The sequence below is a fragment of the Tubulanus polymorphus genome, chromosome 3 (assembly GCF_964204645.1).
Source record: "Tubulanus polymorphus chromosome 3, tnTubPoly1.2, whole genome shotgun sequence".
NCBI classification, from domain to species: domain Eukaryota; kingdom Metazoa; phylum Nemertea; class Palaeonemertea; order Tubulaniformes; family Tubulanidae; genus Tubulanus; species Tubulanus polymorphus.
Genome location: NC_134027.1, coordinates 8,462,884 through 8,481,560, shown reverse-complemented (window position 1 = coordinate 8,481,560; position 18,677 = coordinate 8,462,884). Strand labels below are relative to the sequence as shown.

At 39.2% G+C, this 18,677-nt stretch overlaps 3 protein-coding genes across 3 annotated transcripts; 2 read left to right on the top strand and 1 right to left on the bottom strand.

Moving 5' to 3' along the window:
- Positions 1-601: 601 nt before the first annotated feature.
- LOC141901304 (uncharacterized) lies at positions 602-1,354 on the top strand. Its single transcript, XM_074788459.1, has 4 exons — positions 602-653; positions 731-845; positions 961-1,293; positions 1,347-1,354. Exons 2-4 carry the CDS (start codon positions 839-841, stop codon positions 1,352-1,354), a joined length of 348 nt encoding a protein of 115 aa, XP_074644560.1. The 5' UTR covers positions 602-653; positions 731-838.
- LOC141902330 (5'-3' DNA helicase ZGRF1-like) lies at positions 1,336-7,953 on the top strand. The gene is made up of 23 exons (XM_074790000.1): positions 1,336-1,379; positions 1,468-1,609; positions 1,703-1,786; positions 1,874-1,983; positions 2,052-2,099; positions 2,235-2,423; positions 2,506-2,605; positions 2,679-2,825; positions 4,294-4,408; positions 4,514-4,616; positions 4,717-4,843; positions 4,926-5,085; positions 5,169-5,246; positions 5,391-5,474; positions 5,557-5,605; positions 5,728-5,805; positions 5,887-5,988; positions 6,086-6,169; positions 6,252-6,380; positions 6,670-6,881; positions 7,056-7,172; positions 7,268-7,377; positions 7,458-7,953. The coding sequence occupies exons 1-23, from the start codon at positions 1,356-1,358 to the stop codon at positions 7,898-7,900; spliced, it is 2,835 nt and encodes a 944-aa protein (XP_074646101.1). The 5' UTR covers positions 1,336-1,355; the 3' UTR covers positions 7,901-7,953.
- A 576-nt stretch (positions 7,954-8,529) lies between these two features.
- On the bottom strand, positions 8,530-11,873 carry LOC141902464 (ubiquitin carboxyl-terminal hydrolase 5-like). Its single transcript, XM_074790198.1, has 2 exons — positions 11,817-11,873; positions 8,530-11,571 (listed from the first exon to the last, which is right to left on the bottom strand). Exon 2 carries the CDS (start codon positions 11,507-11,509, stop codon positions 9,137-9,139), a length of 2,373 nt encoding a protein of 790 aa, XP_074646299.1. The 5' UTR covers positions 11,510-11,571; positions 11,817-11,873; the 3' UTR covers positions 8,530-9,136.
- Positions 11,874-18,677: the final 6,804 nt, after the last annotated feature.

The window sequence follows — 18,677 nt, the reverse complement described above, 5'->3', positions numbered from 1 at the left end:
TACCCTGAAATGTCTGTTGACTCTCTGACATTTCAAGAACCCACAGGGCAATCAAATAATGTTGTTTATGATGAAGAATGCAAACCATGGCAGCAAGACCTTAACAAGGATCCCATTCAAATGGTAAGTTATGTAAACGTTAGATCCATCTCTCAGATGATCAAATTTTCCTGTCTGAACTTGGATCACGGTTTGAATGAAAATTAATCAGTGTCGATGCTATGTTACAGGCAGTTGAGTCATTGGATGATTACAAATTCAAAGGTTCTGTATCGAGTGACGTTGTAAAGAAGCCAGCTAAAAGATTTCGCAATGAAGAAAGTAAGGATACTTGAACATGTACAGGCAAATGCATTTAATCTGGATCAAAGTTTACCAAAATTATTCAAATATCCTGCTTTTACTGTGATACGTGTGAAGATGGATGAATGCCACTGATCCAAACTGACAGATCAGGATCAAGCGGAGTTGCTCTCAATATCTGATGCCCATTTGTTTCAGATAGTATATACTGGGTGAATGAATCTGATGGAAAAATTATCTCTATGGACGATTTGTCGAATACGAGCGGTTTCAGTCAGATTCAATCAACACAAGTGAATAGCAATGAATTTCGTTTCAAGCCTTCATTTCTTCATGATGATTCAGAGGAGGTATCAATTCTCTTGGATAAGTGGTTCTTTAACGACTACTCAATTTTAACTGACTAATTGAAGTGTTCTTTTTCCAGCTTTCGCCCTTACAGCAAGTACCGAATAAAGTTGGATCTCCTGATTTTGTCGGTGATGTTATCGATTCAGTTCATCGTGTACCTGAATTGTATTCATGCGATGTAAAAATGAGAGGTAAGTTTTGTCCATTTGAAAAAAATCAGTTCTCTCCATTCGTTTTGCATCTTACAATTAATTATCATTGTATAAACAAGCTTGTTTCAAACCGGTCAAGTTTGCTCTTTTCCAGATTTTAAGCCTTCCCAGATGACTGCTAAACAAGATGATGACCAATTACAAAGCTATTGCTCCAGCGATCACAAAACAAGTGTATATGCATCGTCATCATCATCCAGTCCTAATCGTTATGATCAAGTTTCAACTTGCATTGATGCTAATCAGTCAGTGTTTGCTAACAATCAATACCCTTGTGGATCAACAAACTACGTTGATAAAGAGAACTTAGGTGCTAGGTCTACGAGCAGTCAATGGTCTTTATCAAGTGGGCTCGATTTCGATGACGATGGTAATTCAGATAGAGATTTATCGAAATGGAGAAAATATGATAAGTGTGAACGTGAATGTAACCCGGCACAGGCTAAATTAAAACAAAGTTTCAAAGTACCATTCCATCAGGCTACTAATATGTCATATCTCAATGAATCGAAGGTCAGTTTGAGATTTAATTTTTATCATGGCTCAACATTAAAAATTGTTCCTGGACTAGCTGACATTTGATTTGACGTATTGATTTCAGAGGAATTCGTGTAACGATTTAGTATTTCCGTCCAGAACAGAAGTTGAAGCTCAAATCGAACCGCTGATACGTCGCATATCTATACCAGTAACGTACACATCTGTAGCTGCATATAAACAAGTGTTCATTGCTGCTCTCAAAGGTAAGTATCGGTATTTGCTCGAAGAGTGTTCGGGGGAATGTTTTGTGTTTGATGTTTGATTTCTGATCGCCTTTGTTTTTTTGTCTCGAATAGAACATCTTAACATCGTACTGTTTGACCTGGCAAAGAGTTATCATTCTGCTTTAATGAAAGTTGATGTCACAAAGTATATTGGTTGTTCAGGTACATAAACGAATTATCAATTACACTTTGTTGCTAGACTGTATTCACTATGAGGTAATTTAACTAGTCTGTCTGTTTTAGGTAGTTCTACTATACGACCGGGACAGCGTAGTGATGAAAGTTCAAACCCATTGTGTGATCACAAATTACCGTCAAAACTCGTTCAAGTCAAGAAAGATGGGTCAAATAAGGTAAAATTTCAATTGCACACGTTAAATTCTTGCCAACTTTTCCAAAAGTAAATTCTTTTTGTTTCAAGGGCAGATTCTTTTATGCATGCAGTGGACAGAGAAACGATCAATGCAAGGTAAGGTAGATTTTATTGATTTAAATACTGGATACTTTGTAAAAAGATTTATTTGGTAATACTGATACCGTCACATTTCCATCAAGCCATCATACCCCGCCATGTGTATTAGCAACTCTGTTTATTTTCAATTAGTTTTTCAAGTGGACGGATCAGGTGTCAATTAAATCGTCATCCTCTACTAGCGGTAAGAACCAGTCTAGATTAGAGATAACCGATGGAAACAGTTTAACCACATATCTGCGAGGTCATGGCATCGTATTCTATCCGGAATGTCGGTTCCTGAAAAAAGCTGCAAATTTCTTTAAACAGAAAAATTGCCCGGTAATTTTATTCGCATTATTTCTTTTGAATCAATGATCGCATCTCATCTAACTCGTACTTTGAATTTTCTTTTCTCTTTTAGCCTTGGGCGAAGAAGTCACAGAATATGGAACAAATGAGTGGCAAGAACAGACTCTACATCAAACTCTCGAGGAAAGATTCTTCAAAATGCTATTCAAAAGGTTATACATGTACATGTTATATTTCATATCCTACATCGCAGCACAAGTTCTTTAATTTTGATCGGTATTTCAGATGATTTGTGGATCGTGGCTCAGAATCTGAATTTCGAAATGGGTCTTACATTTCTGGCAAAGAGCGTCTTTTATGGTCCTAGTAATAGTAATGAAGTAGAGATTGAACCGATATCAGGGTTTTCTCCATCAAACTGGCCAGGCGAATGTAAGTACATTTTAAGCCCACTTGGGACTTTAGTCCCAGCGGGCTATTGCGTTCACTTGTCATCCGTCCGTCCGTTCGTCGTAGCGTTCGTCCGTCCGTAGACGGAATCCAGTTATTTTGGGAAGTTTTGAAGACACTTCAAGGTAATGTCTTGATATTTGGTTTATACATGTATCTACCCTAGACACATCTTCAGCCCAAAAACTGGCCCTATCAGAATCAAGATGGCCGACTGGCAGCCATTGTTGTTCGCCAAAATCAGCACTTTTTACACATTTTCGAAGTTTACGAGGGAAATTTTGAAGACGATATGATCAATTACCTTGATCTTTCGAATATATTTGAATCTACCAAGGGCCCATCAGCATAAGAAAAATTGGGTCCATCTGACTCAAGATGGCTGTCCTATGACCTTTTTAGTGCCCAAAAATGTCAATTTTGGCCAGAATTCTAGGTCCTGTAGCTTCCTACTTGTTTGCCATTTCTCATTGCAATTTGTGATGGGTATTCTTTGTAAAGGGATGTTTTATACCTGAGATAGGTATTTTTGATCCGCCAATTATGACGCAATTGGCGGCCATCTTGGTGTCATTAGTACTCATTCGTAGGTGGGAAAAAGTTTTTCGACATTATATTGTTACCTAAGCATATTTTGTTACAACAATGAATTAGAAAGTTGTAGCGTATAACGTGTTCTATGATTGGGGTGAGTTTCAAGTTCATTGTTTTTTGTATATGGCCACCAGGGGGCGTTGAATAATACAATATCTTAGTATTTCTATATTATATTTGTACCAATACATATTTTGTTACCGCAATCAATTGCAAAGTTGTAGCTCATGACATCATCTATGATTGTGGTGAGTTTTAAGGAAATTAGTTATTCTATATGGTCACCAGGGGGCGTTGAATAGTAGAATAACCTGGTATTTCCTTATTATATTGGTACCTAGGCATATTTTGTTACCATGATCAATTGCAAAGTTGTAGTTCATGACATGTTCTATGAATATGGTGAGTTACAAGGTTATTGGGTTTTGAATATGGTCACCAGGGGGCGTTGAATAGTAGATTAACTTAGTATTTCCATATTAAATTAGTAACGAGGCATTTTTTGTTATCACAATCAATTAAAAAATCGTAGCTGCTGACATGTTTTATGATTGTATTGAGTTTCAAGGTCATTGGTTTTTGTATATGGTCACCAGAGGGCGTTGAATATTGAAATTGTTAGATTGTTGAGCATTTGAAACCACTTCCCAAGTGGGCAGGGTGTCCCTGGATCCCTAGTTACTCTGAGAAGAGGGTTTTCATAGATAACGCTATTGTCAAATGAGAGCTACAATCAAAAATTGGATCTGTAAATGGCTTCAGAGCTTGTGTAGGATTCCTGCTGAAGTGAAATATTCCATACAAATGTGTATTCTGGAGAGGTTTGATTTTGAATTTAATGAAATTGTGCTTGTAGCCGATTGTCACGCGATTTTAGCCCGCAATGCTACTTCCGAGCTTACGTGCATTGCCAATATCGAAGATCATGTCCAAACAAACAAACCACCAATCATTCGTCACTTGATCAACAGGTGAAGTTAAACAGTATGGTAGCAGTTATGCTTGTAATACAAATTCTTTATAAGAAAAGATCGTACCGTATGTACAATCGTACATATGTATTCTTCATATTTCAGAAATGAAAGTGTGGAATTAACATCAACACATTCACTTTTCAAAGCACCTTCGATTGAAGATGCGATTCAGCAACAGAAGGTCTATATTCCGCCCCATCTTTTGGTACGTCTGTCAGCATCTATTCAACGATCTCAAGCATGTATTTTCCCCCATTTAAATTAGATTTTCTTGAATTCGAATGTGATATCTTGCCATTTTTTAGGAGGAAGAGACAGAGTTATTCATAAGTAGATATCATTTGAATGAAGATCAGGCTGAGGCATTGAGACGCTCAGGAAATTTATTCAATACCCAACAGGACAAATGCGATTCTATCCTACATATTCATGGTAAGTTTGAGAAAATAACAGATTCAAAGTTGCCTGCAAACATTTAGAAAATACCTGAATTGTATTTGAATATTTGATTCAGGAGTATTTGGTGCTGGCAAGAGTTATCTATTAGCTGTGATGATTGTCTACATGGTTCGTATATTTGAACTCAGTGATGTTCACACTCCTGGAGTTCCCTTCAAATGGAAAGTGCTTGTCTCATCAACCACTAATGTTGCAGTTGATCGAATTCTAACAGGGTAAATTTCTATAATCCTTGGAGCTTATAATGAATGCTGTAGCCTACTCCACACTTAAACTGAATACCATAATTCCCTTGCAGTCTGCTTGCTTTGGATTTTGAAGCCTTTGTCAGAGTGGGAAGTGTCCGAAAAATTGCTAAGTCGATTCTACCATACAGGTGAGACAAAAAGAGAAACTGTTGTGACTTGTCACAGTGGTACTCAGCAAAACGAATAAAACAGTTCAAACGCTAAAGAATGATACATTGCAAAACTGTTTTTTGAAATCTGTTTGTATTGTATGTGCCTATGTTTCTTGACAGTGTGCACGCTACTGGAACTGACAATCAAGAATTGAAAGATTTACAGGAAATGTTGAAAGGTTCACTGACACCCAGTGACAGAGTGTAAGTTTCTCCACAAATTGCAAATAATTTGCTATTTAATGTATGTATATTCAGACATCTTTGGAATTATTGTGCACCATAGGTCTGTGAGGAAATCTATTGAAAGACACAAGCGAGGTGAAAACAAAAAGGTTAGATATTTGTGTTATCAGCAATTACTTCACTAGATAAAGCAATTTTCAGGATTCATATATCTCCAGGGGGAAGTTGTTAGTCCCTCAGATTCCCAGTACATTTTAATGTTTTATTTCAGTTGCTTCACAGTGTGCGTGTCGTTGGAGCCACTTGTGCTGCGTGTCCATTTTCTTGTCTTAACAATATGGAATTTCCTGTGAGTACAATATACAAAAATTTATTTAATTCTATCTATATTTGCTACCAATTGATTCAAACTGTTGTCCATTATTTAAAGGTCGTATTACTTGATGAATGCAGTCAAATTACTGAACCTGCTTCCCTTCTACCAATCGCCAGATTTTCATGTCACAAAATCGTTCTAGTTGGAGATCCAAAGGTTTGTTTCCTGGCAAATATCTTTTGGGGAGGGTATCTTTTCCAGAAGTTTTGATTCTCCTACTTCTTCATGCATCCATTGGTTTTATAATTTTCAGCAATTAGGTCCAACCTTACAAGGGTCAGAGGCGGCGCATGAAGAGGGCCTCGAGCAGACACTTTTTGATCGAACTTTAAAAATGGTGCGGTAAAACATTGGCTATTACGATTTTTTCCTCTGGATTGATTTAGAAACTTGTACTATCTTTTCGCTCTCTTTTTCAGGGGTATAATTCAGTATTGTTGAGGACTCAGTACAGATGTCATCCTATTATCAGCGCTGTCGCCAATGATTTATTCTATCAACATCAGCTCAAGGATGGCATCCAGACATCAGATCGTCTTCCATTATTGGTGAGTCAATTCTCTAGTAATGAGAAATAGAGTAAGGCTAAAATAGAATGATGCCTTGTTTCTCCTAATTGGCCGGGTCATTTTGTAAACTGCGATAATGCAATCAGTTAATGGTTAGCTTGATCATGATTTTTAAAAAAGTAACTAACATACAGGGTAGATAGGCGGCCGGCCAGGTCTACTCTTAAGCTCAGCAGAAATAAGAAAAGGTATCAGTTTATCTAGCCTAATTTTCTTATGTAACTGTTACAGACGAAACTTTTAAAACTCCTCTCTTCATCTTTTCAAGGTTGATCTGCCTGTATTGTGTTTCTATAACGTGCATGATGGACACGAGATGTGCGACAGAGACGGCAGTTTTTACAACGACGCGGAGATTGATTTCGTCGTATTTTTCATACAGTATCTATCAATGAATGGAATTGAACCGAACAGAATCGGAGTAATTACGTTGTACAAAGCTCAGATGTTCAAAATACAACAGCAACTACTATCAGATAGGTCAGTTCAAGGAATTGAGCATTCTGAAAATGTTACAAGCCCAGGACCCTACATTGCGGGAGCAGGGGATGGAAACGTGCCCTTGTTGCGTATATTATTGTTATATCCAATAGAACTGCCCTCTTTTGGGTTTTTCTATCCCCCCACTCAAATGGTGATTTCTCTGTATTTCAGTGGTGATTTGCGGTCGATTCAAGTATCTACTGTTGATGCATTCCAAGGTGGTGAGAGAGATATAATAATCTTATCCTGTGTTCGATCTCATGCAGTAGGATTTATTGACTCAGACAAGTAAGCTATACATTTAGACCATATATGAGGTCCAAGGTTAATACTAGGGTTGGTAAACGAACATAAGCAGATTCTTAAACTTTTCTTCTGTATAGACGAACAAATGTTGCGCTGACGCGTGCTAAGCACCATCTGCTGATTATTGGCAATATGAAAAACTTGAAGACTAACGCATTATGGGGAAGAGTGATTCAGCACTGCCAAAGTAAGTATCATAGTAAGTAATTCGTTAATTTTCTCGGTTCAAATATTTCTTAGTCTATCAGATTTTTGGCCTACTTTCAGAGAGTCCAGGCGGTATTCAGAATTCAAAAACGTTAACCTGTAGGTACAGAACTACGGTGAATGAAAGGAAGGAAAGAAATAAAGAATCTCAACATGAAAGCCACCATTGCAAGAAAAGAAAACCAGACCCACTTTCTGAATTAGCCAACAACGAGATCCTTCTACCCGCAACAGAACCTTCAACTGAGAGTAAGGCAGTTGAGGAAAATGGTCACACCGAATTAAGTCAGTCGAATGACTCCTTGATACTAAACTCAATTATACGATCACAGCCGCATTCAGACAGTAGCGGTGCGATGAGTTTATCTCAATCAAGTAATTGTGAATTAGTTTCCAAAAGAACTAAGCGTCAATTTCGAATCAATGCTAGTGTGTTTGATGAAGAACAGGCTGTTGAACTTGAAAGTGAAGATGATAATGATTTGACGGAGTTTAAACTGTGAATATCAGTTGTTTCAATAGTGCAATATAGGTTTCATGTATATAGTCTGGGTGATTTTTTGTCCCTTGTTGAGAATAAACTAAACATATTTTGAATGTATTCAAGGCATTATTGAGGATTCTTGGGCTTACTCATATACAGTACAGTAGAACCTGCTTAATACAGATGATTTTGGGCCAAGAGTTTTGAGAAATCCAGTATAAAGACATTAATTAATGTATAGATGGGCTGTAGATAACCCAGTTTCACAAAAAGGATTAAGGCCTAAATCGATTTAAGAGAATTAGTGAAGAAATTAAATCGATTTAAGAGTTTAACTTTTTTGTGAAACTGGGCCCGATCAGATCAAAATCCTGATTAAACTGATCCAAATCCTCTACATGTTGCAGGCAGTACAGTAGATGAAGTAAGACAATGGAAGTTGAATTTCTATTCTATTGTGTTCAATAATTCTACTTGAAAGGATTCAAGTTACGAGCAGTGCACTGCAATATCCTTTCCATTAGTCATCATCAACTTTAATACACCGGATATCAAATCAGACACCTTTCACTTCCTGTCACCAGCTGATTGCCATAAAGATTCCTCAATAGATCGATGCAACTTCGATTAAACAATCGTATGTGGACACCATCGTTTTATTTTTTTGAAACTAGGAACAATATAAAAATGTTTGAAATTTACTGGTACATGTAATTTAGAATTAAGCTTGTTTTGTGCACAACACAGTTTTTTTTATACAATTTTAGAATAAACCGTGTCTGAAGGAAAATACTTAAATATGAATTCTAAGAAATGTTAATTTCCCACACATTTACTTACATGTACATTTTTCTTCTAAATTTTGCACAGAAATCATTTTCATGCGACTCAGATAAACATCAGAAAGTTTTTACGGTAATCAAAATTCAGTTCTAGTTAACACAAATAAATACTAGTATTTTTCATCAGATGCAAGAACTAGTTAAGTCAACCGCTGGTCAGTTTGCTTAGAGTGGTTTATAGTTTACATACAATAATTGACAGGAATTAAAGCATACTTCAACCCAATGTTTATAGCCATGGAGTTCATCCGACAGAGCCCGGGTACACAGTCAAGACTTCGAAGTCCAAAAACGCTGCATCTCAAAGACTGTTATTGATTTGACACATTGGTAATACGACCAAAATGACTGAATTATCTATTGACTGTAGAACCAGTGCCTGAAGTGTGAACAGTTTGATTCGACACAATAAATTAAATCCTCCGGAACAAGTAGATATAACCCAAATCGCGTGGTGGATTAGCGGACAATGCTACTTTTTCATCGTTGAATATAACCCATCGATCGTCTTTTAATATATGACACAAGTAATGTCCGACCATCGTCGACGTTCCCATGTGACTTATAAACGCAACCAACTTGTATTTTCCGCTCCCATCTCGGTAAGCTTCATTTTCCGCCTCGGTTTCCATCGCTTGGTCTAACTCCTGAGCGTGACTGAATATCCAGTTAGCCGCTCGTTCCAAATTGTTGTCGGTTTCTTTCAGCGCTTTGATCGCTTGATCTCGCAGGAAACCCATCCCCATGATCATAGTCACCGCTTCCTCATTCGGCGTGAAATTATTCCTCGTCGTCTTCTGCCCGCTCGAGAACGGAGTCGCAAAATCGGGATCGCCCATGTGTTCGATGACCCATTCCATCGCGGCCTCGACGCCTCTATTCTGCGTGTGAAACACGGCACGTTTGCAGCCTTCCAATGCGAAACCCATATCGACGAGCTGTTGCACGGTAGGGTCGGTCGTTTCCGGTAGAAGTTCTTCACCCTGTTCGAGACCTTTTCCGCGCAAGCGCGTCAAATCGATCTCGCCGGGTACGTCGATGGACACGTCGAGTTTCTTTGGTACCCAATCGTCGCCGATCGTGAATTTTTTCAGTTGCACGAACAGGTAATCGGGAAAAGTGGCCAATCGCGTCATTTTCTGCGCCGTAGACTTGGCGTTGATCGCAGTACTGAAGAAATCGTCGACCAGCTCGGCCGCCGAAAACGCTTCGATGCATGACAATAAGGATACGCGCGGACGTACGAGTTCTTTAGCGTCTATTTTCTGTCCGTTAGCTTCGAGTTCGGCTTTCTTCGTCTCGTACGCCATCACTTCATCTTTGTTTACGGCCGTTTCTAGCGGAATCGGTAAAGCAAGCAGGAAGTCATCGCGGTGCGTGTACTTCACTTTTTTCGACTGCATGCACTGGATTTTTTCCTCGACTTGGTAACGAAAACAATCGCACGGATTCGACGAACCACGCGAATTGCGTTCGATGAGATTGATCAAATGCAGGAGATATTCCTGGACGTCTTGTTGTCGTTTGGTCGAAAACTCTGCGTGGCCGCGACCGACTAAGCTTTTGAACATCTTCGGGCGTATACCCTGGTCGGGAGGCACCGGTTCGCCCTGTTTCACCTCAACGGGGGGTTTCGAATATTTACCCGATGACAGCCCGCGACCTAATTTCGACATCTGCACGCCAAAATCGTTCGACGGGTCTTGCGGCGCGTAAGCTATCAACTGCGACAACGGAACCGCATATCTTTTCTGAAAGTCGGGCAACGTGAACAGAACTTGCATTACCGAGTTCATATAGCAACTGTTACCGAGGTTATGCATCCCAGTCAACCCCGGTCCGTATAACGGCTGCAGTTCGCTTCCCGCCTCTTGAATAACGTCCCATTCGCCGATTTTCTGATTCAAATCGATTTCCAGTTCGATCATCGTTTTCTCCGTTTTTTCCAACTGCGCGATATTAATGCCGAAATGAGCGAGGTGTTTCGCCAGATGCGGATCTTCGACCATGTCGTCTTCGTCGTACGAGAAAACGTCCGCCGCGTCGGATGTAATCGTTCCAAGTTTCACCGCCAGCGGGTAACCGGTACTCTTAAAATGATCGACGGCGTGGTTATTACCGCCGGAGCCATCCCAGAACTTGCGTCCGCAGAGAATCGTGCCGTCCGTCAAATTCAACCACAAATTATCGGTCTTATCGCACATCGAACACTTCCAGCCTTTCGGTGGTATTTTGATTCCGTTATCGAGCTGGACGAGATTTTCGGCGTGTTTCGAAACGACGCGTTTATCTCCTTCCCACGTTCCTTGAAGCAGCGCCGCTTCTTCGGCTTTCGGATCGATCGCGATTATCGTCGCCGCCGATATCTGCACCAATTCGGGAATATCAGGTGAGTCGAGCGGAACATCGACCCAACGCGGCAACACGATGATCGAATGGCGTTCCTCGTATTCGTATTTCTTCTCGTCCAGAGCGAAACCGCCTTCGACGCCAATGGCTAACTTAGTCGGTTTCTTTTTCATCGGCTCGTCGTCGTCATCTGAAGCCGGAATCTCGCGTCTGATGCGCTTCAGATGCAAATACACCGGACTTCGAGTCTTGTTGAAATGTTCTTCGACGAAATCTTTGCCCAGGCCCAAGAATGTATTCATACACACGTAAAGTCCCGTTTCACAATCTGGGCTGTCGAACGAATAGACACATTCATCTTTGAACACTTTATCGGCTACCGAAGGGGTACGAACTTTGGAGAGAACCTCAGAATTGAAAATCGAAGATGCAGCCATTTTTTACGAGTGATTGACGCCGGCCGGTGATATTGTGTCGGATGACCGGCTCGTGCTGCCCTCTACAATGAATAAATTTAAATTCCGAATCAACAAATATAATCTGATTTCAACGTGTTTGAAGTAAACAATAATGTTTAAGGACATGACCGCATCAAGGGAAGAATTGAAACTACTCAGAAATCTGTGATTCAACTATACAAGACCATCCAAGCCAAGTAAAAAAACAGCTGTTGACATTTGTTGTTGCCAGCCGTGGGTTCCTCTATGCAAAATACAACAAAGCATTCAACGTTAAGATCTTTACTTCAGCCTAATCATGAATTCGAAGACCGAACCTAGCTGGCTGTGGCGTGGACAGTTCGGCAAACAGTAATCAATGAAGCGTAAATAAATGTAAACAAAAAGCACGTGGAATTTGTTTACATGAAATGGGGAGAGCCATCTATAGTGGACAGTTCAACACTTCCGGCTTAAATGCATCGTATCGTTTTGAGGTAAATTTTTTTTTGATAAGTCATATTTCCCAGAGACTTTCAGTTTTATTCACAATGACATTGTTCATTACTAACAAATTTTATTAGAAGAAATCGGGGCGCTTGATTTAGGGGCTATTTTTGGGCTATGTACGTTGTTATGTTAGTTTTGAAATCAATGAAATAGTCAATACTCAAATAGATTAACCACCCAATTCAATTTCAATTCTTCAACTAATTCAATTCATTTCAACAACATGATCACACTTTGATAATTCAAATTGTTTTTGAAATCTCCAATCCATTGTAGGCTTCTTACATTCAGTGTTTAATAAAAATCATGTGAGGCCTTTTTTGGACTTGGTCCTTGCTATTGATTGAAAAATAGTTTTCATGTCTCCAGGGCCTTAGGCCTACCGTATGGTGTAATAATGATAAGCCTCCTTAGACTTACTGACTGTGATGATAACGTAAGCCTTTCTTTTATCTACATTGTTACATTTGATCGTTAACTTTTCTACCTGGCCGACTAACCGGTATAATTTTGAGGGGTTTATGATTACCACTTTCTTCCAATGGCTCATATTTGATAGGCTAATGTTTGGCACCTAACCAGTAACCCCCCTACCCCCTTAATTCAGGCCCACACCCAGGGCTTTGGGTGCAAACGCACTTTCCAGCAAGATCATGAGATCCGCATTTTTGTCAAAGGAAATTTTAGATCACGTTTAATAGTGTTTCAGTGACTTTTAAAAAAATATTCTCTAAGATTAGCCGGAAATGTATCTAAAACGCTTCAAATTTTCTTTGGGGCGGACCTTCAGGGGGCTTAGCATCTATGGCGCTCGCTGTTGCTGGCTATGCCGTGAAATAAGTTTGTTCCGCGTTATCTAGATTTCACACCCACCAAAGATAGAGGCTGCGTATGGGCCTGAAGTTGGGAAACGAATGAGATGGTGTCATAGTTGGGCTGTGTTGCTGGTATAGAATGAATGGGTTAATAAATTGCAATGCCTTATATTACGTACCAAGTAGGCTTACTGTCTATACCCGCTGGGTTTGCGAAGACAGATCATCTATAAACTCATCAACTTGTCATTAGCCTTTCAGTCATTCATTATTGATTACTCTTTTTTAGTAAGAAACCTATGTCTAGATCCCCCTGAAACCGTAATTCTTTGCAGCTCACGCATGGTCTGATTTCTATGTTACCCAATGGTAGATATATTGGCAGATACTTACTGAGGTAAAAGGTTTTTCTTTAAAACAATTAGCTGACCGTAGTTACAGAGATGATATGCCTTGATGGTTTGGCATAACATGATTGGTTTTTCCATCTTTCCTTGAGCATAAGTTTATCTTGCTGTGGATCTGACTTTTCATATTCGATGTGTAATATTATTTCAATCTTCAATACAATTGTCATTTCCATTTAAAGGGATCGGAGGTTAGGCATTTCTGCGTATGCAATTAGGCAGTGAAATGCAGACAATTTTGTAATGGGAATGATGTGTTAGTAAATTTGGGTATTACATATCAACGGTAAGTAGCGGCTGGCTGTGTTAAGAGGTTATCGATCAGCAGAAGTAATCATCAATTTATTGGTGCTATGTTATTTACAAACAAACGCATAATAACATCGGAGAAATACTAATGATTGAGGCAGACTAATGCTTTATGCAGCGCTTGCCTTAATAGTTAGTTGGTATCCTGCCAAATGATATTTCATAGTCATCTAAAAAAAACAACATTTTTGGTGGCTCTATTCAGTGATGATGGTGCTGAAAATGATGTGGTTTCTTTAGCTTGAATCGCTTCGGTTTAGCGTGAGAGAGAGAGTGAATGCGGTTTTATTTCGCCGAACAAAGGACGGAAGAATGTTTACAATGAAAACATAGAACGTTAGCCTACAGCGTGTCAAGCATTACCTGCATAAGCACCAACTAAAATATATTTTATATATCCTGATGAAGATTCTCAGGTTGTGCTTTTTTCTGTATTCAGTAAGAAAAAGTGCGACATAATTTCATTGACACTTTTCGTTAGAGTATAGCGCTGTCTCCCGGGAGATGCAGGAATCTTTCTTTTTAACGCTAAGTGCTAGGTGCCATCAATTTCCAATTTATCTTTCATTCACTGTATGTGTGGTGGAGGTGCAGCTATTTATATTTAAGGTTTGCATGATCCTCCACGGCCAGTATTTGATTGATGAGATGCATACACCTTACCGTACTGTATTCAAAAAAGGCCCGTCAACAACTGTATACAATTTCTCCTGGTCAATTAATGAATAATTTCACGTTTATTCAGTAAAATCGATTTGTGTCGAATCTTTTGTTTGATTTCACTGATCGCCATTTATTGATTTGATCTATATTTTGGAGTATGATATTTCTTAGAATTTTCGTAATCACACTTCAGCAATAACCAAATGTTTACTTTTCCCTCTGGCGTACATTGCCTAATTAAACATATTATGTCTGTTCTGTGAGATCTTGGGCTAGACATTTCAATGCATTTCTTGGTTATCTTTTCATTTTCGACAAGTTCACATGTTCTTTAATGTACAGGGGCTTCTTTTTGGGTTTTTTTGTGTTATGATAAGGCAGGTTCCATCTTAGCATCATCATTGTAGATATTATATTAGGCCTACACATATTTCATTCAAATTATAGGCACCATGCGCCTTTTGGTGTTTTTTTAAAGCTTAGAATTTAAACCTATTCTTTTATTTTTTGTATACATTATGGAATTGAGCCTAAATGTATGTTTTAGGTCTATGAGTAAAAATAATGTAACATTTGCACAATTATTTCACCTAGGTGTTTACGAAATGGGTAACTACTAAAACCATTCGTTGAAAGATTTTTAATCACTCGAATGAATAGGAGAACTAGGCACTGGTAAAGATGATCTACTGCATCTGTATTCGAATTCATTTTTATCCAATTTCCATTAATATCGTCGATGGAACTATACGTCTGTCAGACATGGCTGGTGGTTCCATGAATGAGATCAAGTGTATTGGTTTAAGTGCAGTACTTTACGCCCAGCTTATCACAGACTTACCATCTGTTACATAATTTATCCCCCCATAGTAGTTAGTTCAGATCACCTGCTGGAATTGACAGCGTTAGAATATGAACATTTATGGTGAGAGTGATTTCGCTATGCACCTCCTTACGATATGAAATAATCCGACTGAAGCATTTAGTTTAATGAAGGAAATGTCACGGAAATGATTAAGGCGTGAAGTAATTTAGTCGTTTGATTTTAAGTAATCGGTTTATTTGAACTTTTCATATTTCACAGGGCCACCATTCCATGAGTGCAATAAAAGGGACCGAAGATGACACAGATTATTAGAACAGCGATGTGCTGATGTCTGCTATGTCTGGTTGCGGTATACAGAACGAACTAGCATCGGACGAAAAGAAACGTATGGCAAAATCTCGCCGAGGAATTTCGAACGGGTCGTCACACGAGGGCGACGGTACATCGATGGAATTTTTCGGCAAGTTGAAACGCAAACTGAGCTTGCCATTTTTGAACATCGACCAATACGTCAACTCGGCGTCGTCGTCGAGCAATAATCCGAACCGCCAGAGACGCCGGTCCGGTAACCGTAACAGTTGCAGCGTCGTCAACGGCACCGACCCAAAGAAAAGGTCGTCGTCGTCGTCGGAAGTTCACGAAAATTTCGAACTCGCTCACTTCGACGGCTGGTCGACGGACTTCATGCGCACGAAGGCAGCTAAACTCGGTATAGGACACTATTTCGTCGCGAAGCCCGTGACGAATCCAACATTCTGTGATTGCTGTAGAGATCTTATATTCGACACTAATCAATGCCAACAGTGTAGATGTGAGTAGAAAATTGTTTTAAAAAGTCTTCAATTCAGCTATATGTATATATAATATAAGAAACAGAAAATATGTGAAAATATTTTTAATCTTCCTCGTAGAAAGCAGGAAAATGTTTTCCCTTCCCTCAACAAAGCTACCTAAAATGAAATTGAGCATTTTCTATACCCGGAACAGTTTTTTAGCAATAATATAGAAAGAAAAATATTTCCTGATGTGTTTTTCATCGTATTACTCCATTCATGGACATGTCTAGTTATTGTTATGGAGAGTGGTAATAATGAGAAGTAGTGATAATTTTATTTACTATAGCTCATAATGGAATGTTGTTTTGCTGATTGCCAGGGTGGGTTCCTGTTGTTCTATACGCTGCGGTATAAATCAACCGGTTAATTCGCGATCGAATAGGCCTACTATGAAATCAGGGCATTTCCTGATCTGTCTGGAGAAGTTGATTTTATCAGAACGTTCATCTCGTGGTTCATATGCATGAATACATGAATCATCGTACAACTGTAATCCCTGCGTAAAATGTAGATTTGTATTTGATATTTTAGGATCCGTCCACCCGGTCCTGCCCCTCATTCCGGTATGTGAATGAAGACTTAAATACACGCTTAGCGCAGGGATAGATACCTTTGTTCTTTTGATTGAAATTAATTTTGTGAAAATTTTCATTTTCAAAATAGATTTTCGATTTAGATGTTCACATATTTGTCTAAGTCTATTTTCACAGATTCTAGCATCAAAGTGTGCATGATATGTTTCAAAATTCAAAATTTATGGCAAAGTCAAGTACTCAAATGAATTCTCAGAAGGCTGAGAAGGTATCTATCCGTTTGTCCTATGCTGCAAGGTGTTGGGCTAATGAGTTTGATTTGCACCTGTTATTACTGAATTAACACCGAGTATAACGACATCAAAGATGTAAACATGCTGCTAAAGCATTTTTAGAGACGTATTGAAACTAAACTATGACTGTGTATTTTATCATACACATGGTGCATTCACACTATCGCTTAATTTGTCCATCCTAATTTGGCCCATACCTGGAACCTTGGAGTAATCAGTCTGATTACTCCAGGCTGGAACTGACCAATTTAGAAGTGCCCAAATCAGTGCTGTGAGTTCGGACAAGTTTTTAAATCTGTTGTTTCCACTGGTTCACCAGAGAGACGGTCTTATTGGTCAGTCTAAATTGGTCCATTCTAAATTGGAACGGATCAATTAATTGGTCTGTTCTAGATTGGAATGGACAAAATTGCCGTTGGTCAAACGGGATTCTATTTGGCTGACGAATTGAATAGTGTGGTATTGGTTTCATCGTGCAGCCCCTTATATCGACAAACCTGACACCAGTCTATATACTAAACACTGACTAGACCTGACAAGTAGGTCTTTCGCTCCTTAATCTTTGGTACACGATTTCATTTCCATTTTTATGTGGTGATTTGTCTTGAAGGACGCAGTCGTCATCGCTAATGGTTCCATTTATGACAGGAATGGCCGCATATTCGATGCATGCGGAAGTCGTAAAAATACTCATTTCTACCGAGCGTCCGCAGCTCTACGGCCGATTCTGACTGTCATTTCGTGACGTATATACGATAACATTTTGTGTGATAAATGGCACGCGCGAGTGACCTCAACTGCTGTGTAAATCCACTCCAAAATCATTCATATTTCGCATCTTATTGCTTTCAATCTTGTTCTGGTTTTTGTACACCTAGACTCTTGCTGCCGAACGTTTCTTGTTTTCCACACTCATCAGCTATCATCAGTGGAATGACTACTTAGTATTTCATGAAGAGATAGATTTTTTACTTCGTTTCATTAAGTAATGAATTTGATGTTAACGTCGTCGTGTACAGTGTATTTGTGTTGATGCAGACGGATGATTTACACGATGAAAATTTCATTTCATTTATTCATTAGACTGAAGATTTACGATGCATTTGTCCTGTGATACGTTTGTTATAACAATCTGTTTGAGTTGATCGACGATGCTTTCAGTTCATCTATCAGCCGGCAGTTGACTATTTAATGGTTAGATGGCGTTACCGTCTATCTGGTTGCTTCACTGGAAGCATTATCTTATCTGAACGCTTTCTACTTGGAAATAACTCACTAGAAAAAGCCTATTCTTTTTATATTTGACCCCATTCATGTTCGTAATGAATCTACGAGTCCATGAAAGATTTCTATTAGCTAATTTTCTATATGCTAGCTCAAGGCCCGATAGATCTGATAGAGTGAGGGATATGGATAAGTGTTGAGGGCAGACGTCATTTATAGCATAATGTTTATCTTTAAATAACTGACTGGAATTTGGACACAGGATTCACCAAAGTTTAATCCGATCTGACAACCGTCCTGTTTGCAGCGGGAAGCAACAGCTGGCTCTATTCTTTAGGCTTACATTATTTAGTGACTTTTTCCCAGGAGTTGTTGTATAAGTTTGTTGCCAACTGCGTATGAAGATATACCAGCGTCTCGGAATTCTTCATATCATATATAACCGTGATTGTGTCTGTCTGCTGTACTGAACGTGCTATAGTTCCTCTTGTTCTTCGCGCGCACCGCTAAAGCGTTCTCCATGAAAAAGACGAACAGAACTGCGGCTTATCGGGATTCCGGGGCATTCCGCAACTACGAACACAGCGTACGAACCAACAACGAAAAAATCGGCGACGATGGTAGCTACAGTACGCGGCAACGTGTTTACCGCGTAGAAACTTCCAGCAGCCCAGGATACGAGAGCCGGTCGTCGCGAATTCCGTTGTCGAAGCGGGCGCGAGATTTGTTCGAACGGTTCGACATGAAACGTT

Coding starts and splice junctions, on each gene's coding strand:
- LOC141902330 (XM_074790000.1), top strand. CDS start 1,356: ATGTCATATCTCAATGAATCGAAG. Junction 2,606..2,678: donor TTCAAAATGCTATTCAAAAG/GTTATACATGTA, acceptor TCGGTATTTCAG/ATGATTTGTGGATCGTGGCT. Junction 6,170..6,251: donor TTGATCGAACTTTAAAAATG/GTGCGGTAAAAC, acceptor TCTCTTTTTCAG/GGGTATAATTCAGTATTGTT.
- LOC141902464 (XM_074790198.1), bottom strand. CDS start 11,509: ATGGCTGCATCTTCGATTTTCAATTCTGAGGTTCTCTCCAAAGTTCGT.